This window comes from Gymnodraco acuticeps, unplaced genomic scaffold, assembly GCF_902827175.1.
Source record: "Gymnodraco acuticeps unplaced genomic scaffold, fGymAcu1.1, whole genome shotgun sequence".
NCBI classification, from domain to species: domain Eukaryota; kingdom Metazoa; phylum Chordata; class Actinopteri; order Perciformes; family Bathydraconidae; genus Gymnodraco; species Gymnodraco acuticeps.
Window position 1 is genome coordinate 2496055 of NW_022991375.1, and position 13382 is coordinate 2509436.

Below are 13382 nucleotides of genomic sequence, written 5' to 3' on the forward strand. Positions count from 1 at the left end.
AGTTCATTCTGCCCTACAACAGATGACTCAGAAGAAGGTGGAAAGGAAATGGAGAGGATGATCATGCATCTAGTCACAAAGTTCCTTACAGCAGGAGTTCAGAGAGAGTAGCAGACAGGTACAATCTCATGTCATCAACAATTATCTCATGTACTCAAGCCCTTCCTAACACACAGACAGGCCAACACACACTAACCTCACGCTGCTTTATAGCATCATCATCTGCAGGGAGGAAAGACCCTCACGAAACCCCCATAGTGAGAAACTGAAAGCATTATTATCACTTTTGCAGAAAGCTATGTTCTATTTCACACACTGACGACTAGGACACTCTGCAGGCTGGGATGAAAGTGTGTGTGTATGTGTGTGTTATAGGGGACCCATTATGTGTCCAGTATTGCTGCACCTATATAAATTGCCAAACTACAGAGAAGGTCTTTCCATCAGGAGCAGACAGGAAATCAGCAGTAGTTTGATGAAACGAAACACGTACACAATCATCCACACATTCACAATACCGTAAAGGAAAGTGAAGAGGTACATTTTTAAATGAATTCTGATTATTGTGCGTGAAAATAAATAAAGAAGCAACCCCTTTAGGCTGTACTCTACATTTCTAAGTTTCTCCTGAATCTGGCTTGCAAAAGAATACCATTGATTCATTTGGAAGTCAAGCCTTTTAGAGGTATCCATATGGGAACAAATCAAAGACAAAAATAAATCATGCTTGCTCCCTGTTATGGCAAAAGTGTTGTTTTGAAATAACGTTTGATTATTTTACCATGGAAAAAATATGCCAGGAGGCTCCATGTTTACCAATCCCATAACTCTGATTGATCGATGGGATTGAGAGACCGGAGCACAACGGAAAAACACAAACACAGTATTTTTTTTTTATAAATTGTTCTGTGGTTTATAGTTTACCTGCCTCTGTACTCTACTTTGTGTATACCGTACATTATTTGTATGAAGTTTTCCAATATTTTGTGACAACTATAAGATCATTTAAGTAAAAAAACAATTATAAACAAGTGAAAGTACGATTTTTTTTTAACAAAAGCCTCAAGGTTTTAATTGGACAAACAGGTAGAAGGTTTGCTCATTTAGGCTCAGGATTGCAGGTTTGTATCGACGAGCTTGCTTCAGATTTCCTGCCTGACTAGTACACACTGGACTAATTATCATGGCTGTTCCAGGGAGGTGCCTACCGGCTCGCTGCCAGATAGAGAGACAGAGAGAGAGGACGTGTTATAGTACGATTGTGTACTCTAGGGCTCCATTAATTTGTAGGTCTCACCATGCCACAGGCCTCAGAGTCCGGAGCATTGTCTCAATTAGACAGACAGCTCTGTGAGCAACTACCAAACATGAGGGGACATTTGGGGAAGAGCGGCATGTATGAAAAAGAGGGATAAGAGGAAGCATTGAGGGAATAGCTGAGGCGAGGTACAGGAAATCCAGCTTAGAGCCAAGGGAGCTGTGGAGACAAACAGGTATGTGAAAGTACAGAAGCTTGTCAGGAAGGAAGTGGGCGAAAATCTGCACTGGACTGTGAGAATTGAGGATTCCGACTGGGAAAGGGGCTTTTTTTCTCTACCACTTGTTTCTATAAATAGAATTTGTTGACGGGCGAGCTCTCCAGTCAGAAGCTAAGAGTACCTGACTGACCTCAGCAATACTGCCCTAAGTAAAGGGTCCAGCTGTGGCCGCAGAAGGAAAAGGTACTCAGTGACGTCAGAAGAGTGGGCAATCAGAGTTCAGGGACAAAGAACAATCTATGGCTATTGGATGTAGATGGCCTAAAGTACCTCTGAATGGTGTTCAGAGGGGTTATTGCTCCTGTATAGCCACACACACATACCGTTGACTGGGGTGGAACAGAAGAAGTTGTCACGCAGGCAGACAAGTGTGGGTGACACGAAAATTGTAGGAGCTCTGAGATACATTGCTAGAAATTGTAGACATTTCAAGCTTCTATCAAAATGGAAATGGTCAGGTAAGCCAGTGTGATTTAAAGCAGTACTGTCTTTTTCCTGAGGAGCTACTTGGTGAAGAAAGAACTTTAAACCTCAAGTGTGCATCTAGCTTTGTGACCACAGTGCTCCAAGTAAAGTGGTTACTTTTATACTTTTATAAGCGTTAACTATTAGGATGTGAGCTTGGGTCTGAACTTGCCACCGGTGCACATCTGGTGCCGCACCTTAGCAAATACTGCAGACTGTTTCCGATAGTACTTCTCACGCACTACTTATAACCAGGAAATTATCTTGAAATCCAAAATGAAATTAGCATTACAAAAATCGATTGAATAACAGTTCCAACTCAAGGTCCATTTATTCGAGCTTTTAGAAAATGGTCTAATGGCCCTTATCAAGCACGTCATGTGGAACCTACTTTCCAGTTTGATACAAACCAAATTAACGGGTTTGAACATGTAACCTTGATTGTGTGTGTGTGTGTGTGTGTGGGGGGGGGGGGGGAGGACTTACTGATGTCTGTTGTTTCTTCAGCTTGTCTCTGTACTCCTCCAGCTCCTGCAGGTTTAGCTCAGGGGGTAGTTTCTATAAATCATACACAAATATACAAACATACAACCTTATTGTGTGTAAAATACATCTTCCTACACAGTTGAAAGAACCCGAGGCTTTTGCAAAAACGTCCAAATGTCTATCATTTTCATTGAGTTAAAGTGTCAGACAGAGAATATTCACACTCGGAGCCATAGCAGGGATTTTCTTTACCCTGAGAGGGCTTATCCTCAATTCTAAGCATCTTAATTTTCAAAGATATCTCCCTACCTTTTAAAAAAAAAAAAGCTTAGATGATTTCACTGAGGATTGCATAGCTCCTCCATTAAAGAAACATAACAAAAGATTTTGCTACACCTAACAGTCAGTGCCCGATCATGAGTAAGATTAGTCAAGAAGTTAGAGGATGTTATTCAGTAAACAGCAAACCAACTATGCTAAGCGAAGAAGATATTACAAATCCACGGGCCAGAGGATGATAGGTAATTACTTTCCCCTTGACTGAGAGTCTCATTTCAGATGGTGTAGTAATACCAAGATAAATCTAATGAGATTTCACACCCTTTCTCTGTCGAGCGGATGCAATCCATCAATCCGCACGTCATTGGTGCGCATGCGGCTCGACAGAAGGGTAAGAAACATCAGGTGAATGGAGCTTCAACTCTGCCAGTCAGACACGCATCAAAGCGCACGGGGCGATAGTCATTCATATTACAAATGCAATATTGGTTATCTGAATAACTTTAATGGGGTTGGTTGTATGGAGTCATTATTATTTTATGGAGGGAGGCGTGGGAAATTGGGAGTGGGGCTCATTCAGTCAATAACGGACGTGCTCTCTGGTTCATACAAAGAATATCTGACCTCCAGTTCGTGCTGCACCATGTCGAAGGAGTCGTTTGAGTAGTACAGCTCCTCGATGCTGTCGATCATCTCCTGCTCCGCCTGGGGGTCGATGGGCTGCTCCCTCACCTCCCGCAACTCCTCCTGACAGAGGGGGACAAATAGAGAAGTGATTAAAAGCTGTCCTTGAAGTAAGCACTTTAAAAAGTTCCAGACACACTGGGAGACAAACAGAAAAGCGTCCAAAGAACAGAGATTTAAATCATCTTGTAAGTGATGAAAACAACAAAAACAAAGTCTCTGATAAGACATTAACATAAATAACATCAAAACACAGTTAAAGGGTAATGCAAGGGGGAAATGCCATGGGAAAGAACAATAAAGGGAATGGAGATAGGATTAAAGGAAAAGGAGGTACAGAGGAGTTTAAGGACACGGGCAAGGGTGAAGGACGGAGTGGAAGGAGGACAGAATAAAAATGAGGTAAAGAACAAGGAGAGGGAAAGAGGAGATGTGTAGTGGGAAAAAAGAAAAGTGGTAATCGCATAGTTTCGGATTGCAGCTTGTTTCGTTTAAAGCTGTCATGGGGGTTGGAAGGAAGCCTTGAGAGAAAATACAAGAAGAAAGGAATGACCGAAAAATACAACGGGGATTCCCCCCAGCATCTCTGGGAGACATCAGAGCCTCATTGATTAACATGATGTGCATCCGCCGAGGCTTATATCTGCAGCGAGTCTTTTAGATGAAGGTTTTTAAGCCGGCATTCCCAAGGAGCCCAGATCTATATAGACATTTTATTTCTCGGGATAAACCCCTTGAGATGCACCATCTCGTTTTCAAGGGGGTCCCGATAACAAGTCGAGTCACGGGTCGATAACAAAAGTGGTGGAATGACCGTGTTAGCACAATAGGAAAAATAGAAGTGTCCCAAGTCGATACATATTTACTCTAAGTAAATCCAAACAATGGAATAAACAATGTAGTGTACGTGGCAGTGCATTATATTTAAATAAATACAGAAATGACCAAATATTAAGTAAGTAATGGGGAATGTAATTAGGATTCAGGGATTATAAATAAATGTGGCAAAATGTCTAAAAGTTGCTAAAATATTTCAGTCTTCAACCAACCAACCAAGCAGCAATGCCATCTATACATTAGTGTTGCTAGCATAGCTACAAATATTACAAATATCTTAGTATTATATTAAATCCAACACAAAGAGACCATCTCATCATATGGGGGTAGAAATCCTTTATTTCCAACAGAACATCAAAGCACAATAGCACTAAAAATAGACTGTTGGCTTGGGAAGGAGGTGAACCAGGATGGATGTGGAATTAAAGGATTAATGCTATATACGCCCACTATATGCATTCACAGTAGATCAAATAGAGATATATAGAAATCACTATCAAAGATCTGCACAAATCATTTTAATTTGGACTTCATGAGATATCAGTCATTGATAAAAAAAAACCTTGTTCACAGCTGCCTAGCCACACATATTTTCCCCATCTACTATCAGCAAGAAGCGTGCAGCTAGGCGGTGATGAAGTGTGCCACCATGTAACTGAATCTCTCTCCGTGGGTGAGAGTGTGTCTGGCTGAGAGACATTTTATGAGGTCGCTGCTGTGAGTCAATTTAACGTTCGCACTACGCTGTAAAATATAGACCGATATCAATCAATTACACAAACAGAATCACTTTTATATACATTTTATACCAGGCAATTGGGAGGTGTGTGTGTGTGTGTGTGTGTGTGTGTGTGTGTGTGTGTGTGTGTGTGTGTGTGTGTGTGTGTGTGTGTGTGTGTGTGTGTGTGTGTGTGTGTGTGTGTGTGTGTGTGTGTGTGTGTGTGTGTGTGTGTGTGTGTGTGTGGCCACGTTTGAATCAGGTAAAGGAGTGAGCAAAAGCCCCGGGGGAAATGTGTGGGTGAGTGTGTGAGATTGGAAAGGAGGGGTAGAGGTAGGAGATCACGCTCTGCCATCAGAAGGGTGGGTGGGAACTCAGCTCAAATGAGAAGGGAGGTAGAGCGGGGAGGGGGGGGGTGAGCTGGATGACTCATTGGTAAAGAAAGTTAGAGGGAAAAGAAAAAGAGAGCGGAATGAGTGAAACAAAGGACAATGATGTGAAGCCTCTCCAGTGTGGTTAGAGCAATTCACCCCCCCTGTGTCAGGCTTTTCTCAAGTCTCCCACCTGCAGAGACGTGCAAAACTCCACACAACTTAAAGTGAATGACTCCTTGAGAGGCTACCTCGGGTTAAATAATCCCCTTTCCTCACCTGGAGCTGCGTGGGCAGGAAACTAAACAGACGCCCCTGTGCCCCCCATGTGAAACCCAACACCAGCTGCTGTGAGGCTTTGATCACATTTCACTTTGAAGGATGAGGGACAAACAAATCACCCTCCGACCTCCTCTGCAGATTAATGAAACTCTCGTCTCGTTGCATGAAATTAGAAATCTATTTGCATGGAAACGTGCGGGAGGTTTAACAAGCGTTATCAAAGAATTAAAGCAGACATGATTGAATGTGGAAAATCAAGCAAAACAAAAAGGTGCTCAACAACAAAGGGCCTGATGAAATAATAAACAAAAGGTGGACACTAGAGAAAAGACAGAGGGGTGACGAGACTGAGCGCGGGGCTAATTAGTTCCACTAAGATATCATTTAGTAGATGAACAAATCAAAACCTCCTTATTGTTATCAGCGCTGGCTGTATATCCCTATCTGATTAACTCAGTTGTCATGCAGTTGTTTTGTTACATGAGGACCTTGGAGGCACAATTAGAGAAAAACTCAAACCTGATTGCGTCATTTGAGGGCATGAGAAGTGTCATTGTGTTCCCCCTAACGATAGCCTGTGTGAATTAATAACAGGTTATCAAACACGCCCTCCTCAAAGCATCCGCTCATCTTCAGTTATATTTATTGCACACTGGAGGCACTCAGCCAATCATATTCATCCTAAAATAGAAGGAATCACGACTATTCTAAGCAGGCGATGCACTCAACCTGTGTAGATTAGTAGATTATAAACTGATGGTGACCCCTGCTGGTGGGAAATGGTAACTGCATGTACCTCCAGGACTAAGAGTTTTCTAGATTGATGAACTACAGTTTGCCTCGGGGAAACTTAAGTTAAATAAAACAATTTTAAGCTTCACAAAGATATTATGTACCAGCTTGTTCTGGAGATTCACTAAACCTGTATCACACTTCTCAATCCTATTAGAGTACACTTGAAAGTAGAAATATTAGGAATATGTTGAAATTATTGTTGATTTGAGAACTGTTTTAACATACATTATGAGATAAAAATAGAGACGGATAGGTTGGAAAAGGTTACGAGACTCAGCACACCAAAATACCTGCACAGAAAATCCTTATAACTGACTCACAGAGAGACAGCCGCTTTGAAAAAGATAAGGATAGGAGAGAAGAAAGATATGTGTTTGTTTTAGTCAACCTACAAAGCAGCTTACATCAGGAACCGAGAGACATCAAAAGCATGAAGGTGATCAAAATAGTTTGGAGCCATTTGGAGTCATAAATGGTAAGGGAAATCAAAATCTGCCAATGTTGTGATTTATAAAAAGGGGTTATTTGGAGAACATGAACCGACACAAATGACTTTTTATCTAGCTTTACTTTCTATAATGTACAAGTCTATCTAAACTGAAAGTATTATTTAGGAGCCAAATCATTAATGGTTATGAACAGGACCTGTAAAATCCCATTTGTTGTTATTTCTTGTAATTGTAAAAGTAATTTCTTTCTGATTGTTTTGTAAAAAAACAAAAAGCAAACAAATTAACAAGACAAACATGTCGCTGATGACGATGACCTAATATTTTATTCATAAGAAAAATATATGCTAGAGGGGGTAGGACCAGAAACGTTTTTTTTAAGCTTCTTCTTGCCCCTGTTGAACATGACAGAGACTATTTGAGAATTATTGTTTTTTTTTTCTTTTTTATTATTTGTTTTTTTTGTACTTTGTTATAATTATTAATTTGAGTGAGGAAAAAAAAGGAAAAAAAGAAAATATATATATATATTATTGTTGTATGTTTTTGTTTCTGACATGTTCAATAAATTGACTAAAAAAAAAAATATGGTTGAGATTTTATCACATTAGGGTGGTGGTGGCGAAGTCGATAGGGACTTGGCTTGGCAACTGGAATGTCACCAGTTCAAGTCCCGGCAAGACCAAGTGCTACCGAGGTGTCCCTGAGCAAGGCACCGTTCCCTACACTGCTCCCCGGGCGCCATTCAAAATGGCAGCACACTGCTCCTAACACTAGGATGGGTCAAATGCAGAGAAACAATTTCCCCACGGGGATTAATAAAGTATATCAAAACATTTTAAAAACATCTCGGCCCAATGGGCTTTTTTTGTGACTTTTTTCAAGTTTAGGTAATTAACATGTTTAGTGGCAACACAAAGGGGATCAGATTTATTTGAGAGAATGGTCTCCCCTCAGGGTAAACTGCAGAGCCTTACATCTGTGTATGGAGCCAAATCAAATGTTTCACCCCGGCAGCTATGTGTGAATGCATGGCATTACAAAAACCACATTAGACATTTGTACCAGTCTTCTAAAATGAATTCACTTCTGTAATCCCCTCAAGAGGGAAAACAATACAATGAATTCACAAAAAAGGCCTGTAGAAGATGACAGATGTTTTCGCGAAGCAGCAGAAACTAAACCACTTTAACAGATGCACGAACAGAAACTGAGTGCCATGAAATGATGTAATATATCTGTGATAAATTAAACGTACAGAAATATACCAGGAACGAAAGCTTGGGGTAATGATTCTGGCGCTCAATGGAGAATCCCATTTGTAATTGTGTCATGCAGCATCGAAGATTAGACATCGAATAGGACTGGTACCAAACCCATGACGTTAACTCTATTATACACTGTACTCTATTATTTCGGGGGGAAGGTTATTAGTACCCTGGCAAAATATGCAGGGGTACAATTCCCATTGGACCCTGCTGTACACCCTTTCCCTTGATACAGCGCACGCACATTTCATCTGGTCAACCTGACGACAGCTGAGAAAAGCGTTGGAAACTTCCTGATAATATTTCAAGCATTTCTGGTTTCAGAGCGTTTAGGACATTCCCTCATAATCAGCAAGAGTAAGAAAAAAATGCAAAATAAGACACAATGAGGACTTCTGTCTAACTTTCAAGACCTATTACCTAAATAAAAACATCTGTCTGAGTAAGCATTGGTTTGTGGAGGGGAAACTGGTGGATAGGGTTAGGGTTAGAGGGTTAGGGTTAGGGGTTAGGGTTAGGTAACTGGGTTAGATAATCAAAATGTTATTGGCCACCTGTTTGATTGTGCTGCGATAGAAACAGGTGCAATGCATCATGTGACTGCAACCGAGCAAAAATTAGTCGCCACTTCCTGTTATAGATAACAGCAAACCAAGTTAGGTACAGAATCTGTGGTCAAGACACCATTAGAGCAAAAATGATTAATCTTTTAACTGATTAGCCACCTGACTTGATACGTGACTTGATACTTGATATGTCAGTGGGATGTGAATTGAAGATCTTAAATATACAACTACAGGCTAACTACAGATCGTTTTTTCCCTGCGTATCACTCAAACGCCGTCCACGTCATTTCTAAATAATGACATGACGGCATCAATTCTCCATCATCCCCCGCGTCAACCCTCCCCCTACAGTGAGCCAGATGTTGCTGTCACCTCCAGTAGGATGATAAACGACGTGAATCATGGCTAATATGGTTGGAAACACACGACTGGCACTGAGCATCTGAGTATCAGATTGAGTTTAATAATGACACACACACACAGTCAAGCACCTTGGCTTCACTCTCCTACACAGAGCAGTGTGTTAAGTAATGCAGTGTTCCACGGCCATGGCATATGAGAGGATTATTCGCCTTTAATCAAAAAGGGAGGGAGGTTTCGGTGTATACAAAGCCTGTGTTTGGCTCCCATTTCATTTTCCTGAAAGCTGGTGCCCTGGAGCAAAGTAAATAAAGACACGGCATAATACCGTGAAATCATAAGACCCGTGTTTTGGCTGAACACACAAAAGGCAGGTGTTTGCAGTACACACAGGGGACTTAATTCATCTGTGATATACAGAGGTAGGCTGAGGTGCATATAATCCTCATATTCGTACTTAGTCTCCCCCCCATTATGCTGTCTACTACCTCATATAGCATAAGCCAAACAGAGCAGGTATAATAAGACTAACAGCAATTCTGCAGGGAGCTATGATGCCAGCATGAACAAAGGTGAATATTTTAGGCCTAAAACCAGGGTGTTTGATGTCTGCAAATCCAGTTTGGCCACATCACCCGACGCCAATCTCAAAGCCTGGGGGGCGACATGCATCCAATGAAAAGAAAGGAATTCTTTGCTTTCCTTCAGGCTCTGATTACACCTGGAGAATAAATGACTGCTTATCTTATCTTGATCAAGACATTGAGGCCCCGGCCACACGAGGACGAAAACGGCTAAACGCATAGGATTAACACAAAAGCAATCGCAAAAAAGCTTCCGTGCACACGCAATATTCACCGGATAGTGTCCGAGAGTCAGTCTAAAACGCAAATATATTCACCCAAATATATATTATATAAACACTGAAAAACATAAAATCTTCATATTTAGAGGCTTGCGTTAATGATTAATCAATTAACAAAGAAATTGCTGATTTTGGTCCTGCAGATGGACAAATTATCGGAATATTTAACAACAATATTATTTACAAATTGCATATTGTCTACACACCAACATGATCAAATTAACTGACTGTCCGGCAGTGGCTCAGTCAGTAGGGGCTTGGACTGTGAGCCATAGGGTCGCTGGTCCAAGTCCCCGACCAGACCTAAAATATGGAGTGTGGACTGCTACTTGGAGAGGTCCCAGTTCACCTCCTGCCCTGCCGTGGTGCCCTTGAGCAAGGCACCGGACATCTCCTATTGCTCCCTGGGCGCTGTACAATAGCTGCCCACTGCTCCTAGTACTAGACTCCTGGTACTAGGATGGGTTAAAAGCAGAGAACACATTTCACTGTGTGAGCTGTGTGCTCTGCATGTGTGACTATTAAAGAGGGTTTCATCCCTCCGATTCTATATATCTATCTATATTGACTGTTTATTTGGACAATAACACTTAGCACAAGCCCTATCTTTGACCAAAATAAAGATTGTTGTGTAAAAGCCTTTAAAGATAAACTATATATACTGCCCTGCATTTTCCTTTCCTCATGAAAATATTTTATAACAAATTGAAAAGGAATTTCTCTGAACTCGTTCAGCTTCTTCTTTCGCAACTCTCATAGATGAATTACCAGAAAAGCACTTCCTTTTAGTCTTATCTTTTCAACCTAAAAAGAACATTCTATAATGGTACATCAGCAAAGCACACCACGAAGAAAGTTCCACTCACGTTAGGACCAAACCACAACCACAATCAAACTATGTCAACCTTTAAAAGCCAAGTCTTTAGAAGGAGATAAATTAAACGTCTGGTTGAATCGACCTAGCGCATATCACCCAGCACTGTGAATAAATAGAGTTGGTCACCTTCCAAATTGTACTCCACATTAACCCAAGGTCATCACTAAAAGACAAACTCAAAGCAAAGCCAACAACAAGCAGCAGTGCATTGAGGAGTAAGTGACTCTACATTGTATAGAGCCACTCTGCAGGTTCACTCTGTCTCATCTTGGCAAATTGAATCTGTACAAGTGGATAATGAGAAATGCTTTCTACATCCAAGCATGACTGATTGCATTTTAAAACACTTGCCATGCCAAAATGCTAGAACACTATTGCAGCAGAACATATTTCACACTACTAGTGTAAAGATTGATGTGAAGTGTGTACTAAAGTGATATAAATGGGAGCCATCATTCTCTTTACATTACTGTCTGGAAAACCCTTTAAGTGTGATGTAACTGATGTCATTTGCAGGAAGCAGCTCCGTGTAATACAGTGCAAGTGTGGTCCGAGTCTAAAGCTGTCCTGACACATTCAATCCTGTTGTATTACTACGATCCATATAACTGCTTCTGTGTTAGATGGACTTGGCTTCTATAAATACTTAGTCAAGTTAACCAATATAGTAACTTCATACACACAGATGACAGTAAAACCTTTTTTTTAAATAAGCAGATTTAGTTGATTTTCACAGACAGACAGACGGACGGACAGACGGACGGACAGATAGACAGACAGGCGGACAGACAAACAGACAGACGGACTGACAGACAGACAGGCGGACAGACTGACAGACAGACAGGCGGACAGACAAACAGACAGACAGACACACGGACGGACAGACGGACAGACGGACGGACAGACGGACGGCCGGACAGACGGACGGCCGGACGGACGGACAGACAGACGGACGGACAGACGGACGGACAGACGGACGGACTGACAGACAGGCGGACAGACAAACAGACAGACACACGGACAGACACACGGACAGACGGACGGACGGACAGACGGACAGATGGAGAGACGTACAGACGGACGGACGGACGGACAGACGGACAGACAGATAGACAGAGGTCTGGGACAATATTAATTCCATTCAATGGAACTAATCTTGATGAAATCATAAATCGAAATATGTGATAAACATTTATGTTGTTTAATCCATAATAGCGAGGACATAACAATTTATCAGAAAATCTGATGTAAATTATTCTGAAGGAATATTATTTGAAGACTGCAGTTATGTTTTTCCAACAGATCTTACATTGCTCTATAGTTTTACTTGAACTTTAATGTTTAAAGATTCGTAATAAAATTAGAATTTGTCAAGCATTTAGGTAAAATTGTTTCATACCTGTTTATTTTACATAGACTTCTGATTTGTTGACCTACCAGTAAGGATACTATATCATAGTAAATATTGCAATATCCAGATGTTAAATTACCTGTATCATGACAGAAGATGTTGGCCTTGTTATCAACCCTGGATATAGCACATCTGTCACACACTATCTATCTACTACCAGCGATCTACTTTTAAACACTTGAACATATCCTTACTTGGGGTCAATATTTCTTAGGATGACAGATTTTACATTAAATAGATGTTAAGATTTTGCTGATTTTGTATGTGTATTGAAACAAATAAAGGAGCAGCAGCATATGTTCCAGTTGTCAACAAAACAAGTGAATGTTTATGTGCAGCTCAAATGCATCGACCACAACAACAAAAACAGAGCTACAGCTTCAGGCATGTCTTGAGGTTTACCTTGCTGGGGATCCTCAGGTTCTCCACAGGACTCAGGTCTGCCATGCTTTCCTGGGGACTTTTCAGGCCCTGTCAAAGTAAGAGTCACAGTTGGGGTTCAAACAGCTCTAAAAAGTCAAGTACAATATACAGTGTAATGCTTCCTGTTGTCATATAACGTGCTATTCATAATCACAATACTGCGCACAGCAAAATGTGGAACCAGTGTGCAGATTTCTGAAAGCGATATGCTGTGTTGTGTAGTGCTGAACAAACGAGTCTAACATTACTGCAGTGCAAACTGAGAACTTCCCTAACCGCCCAGTTTCAACTGTTGTGCCCTCTTGCAGTGCTTTTCTAATAGTAAAATCTAGGGTATAACTACCAATACGCCTCTATGTTCTCCATGTGGGGTAAATAATTCGTATATGTTGTGTAGCGGTTAAAAACGCTGCTGTTATTCGGGCTGAATGTGCCCTTTATTGAGCCACAAGCTGAGCTGTCAAATTAGCCAGTTAGCTTCGCTAGCTGTCATGCTAGCTACCTGCAGCTGTCAGAGACTAACTGCCAGCGGCTCGGCTTCCGTACACCTGCTTTGCTTACCTGTCGGGCCATGAGAGACTTGATCTTCTGCATCGTAAGTCCAACTTTGGTCAGGGGGGGGAATAAATGTGCAAAGTTACAGTTGTGTTTTGTTGTCACCGATGCGCCTCCATCACTACGAGAGAGAAGCCATAGTTGACTGTCACG

General features: G+C 41.3%; 1 protein-coding gene across 1 annotated transcript in view; it reads right to left on the reverse strand.

Moving 5' to 3' along the window:
• vps50 (VPS50 EARP/GARPII complex subunit) overlaps window positions 1-13382 on the reverse strand; it is a 129510-nt gene extending 116128 nt beyond the window's left edge. The window contains exons 1-4 of the mRNA XM_034240831.1: window positions 13236-13382; window positions 12654-12722; window positions 3393-3515; window positions 2490-2561 (exon numbers count right to left, since the gene is read on the reverse strand). Coding sequence (XP_034096722.1) covers window positions 2490-2561; window positions 3393-3515; window positions 12654-12722; window positions 13236-13268 — 297 coding nt within the window. The 5' untranslated portion in view covers window positions 13269-13382. The remainder of the gene's footprint in view (window positions 1-2489; window positions 2562-3392; window positions 3516-12653; window positions 12723-13235) is intronic.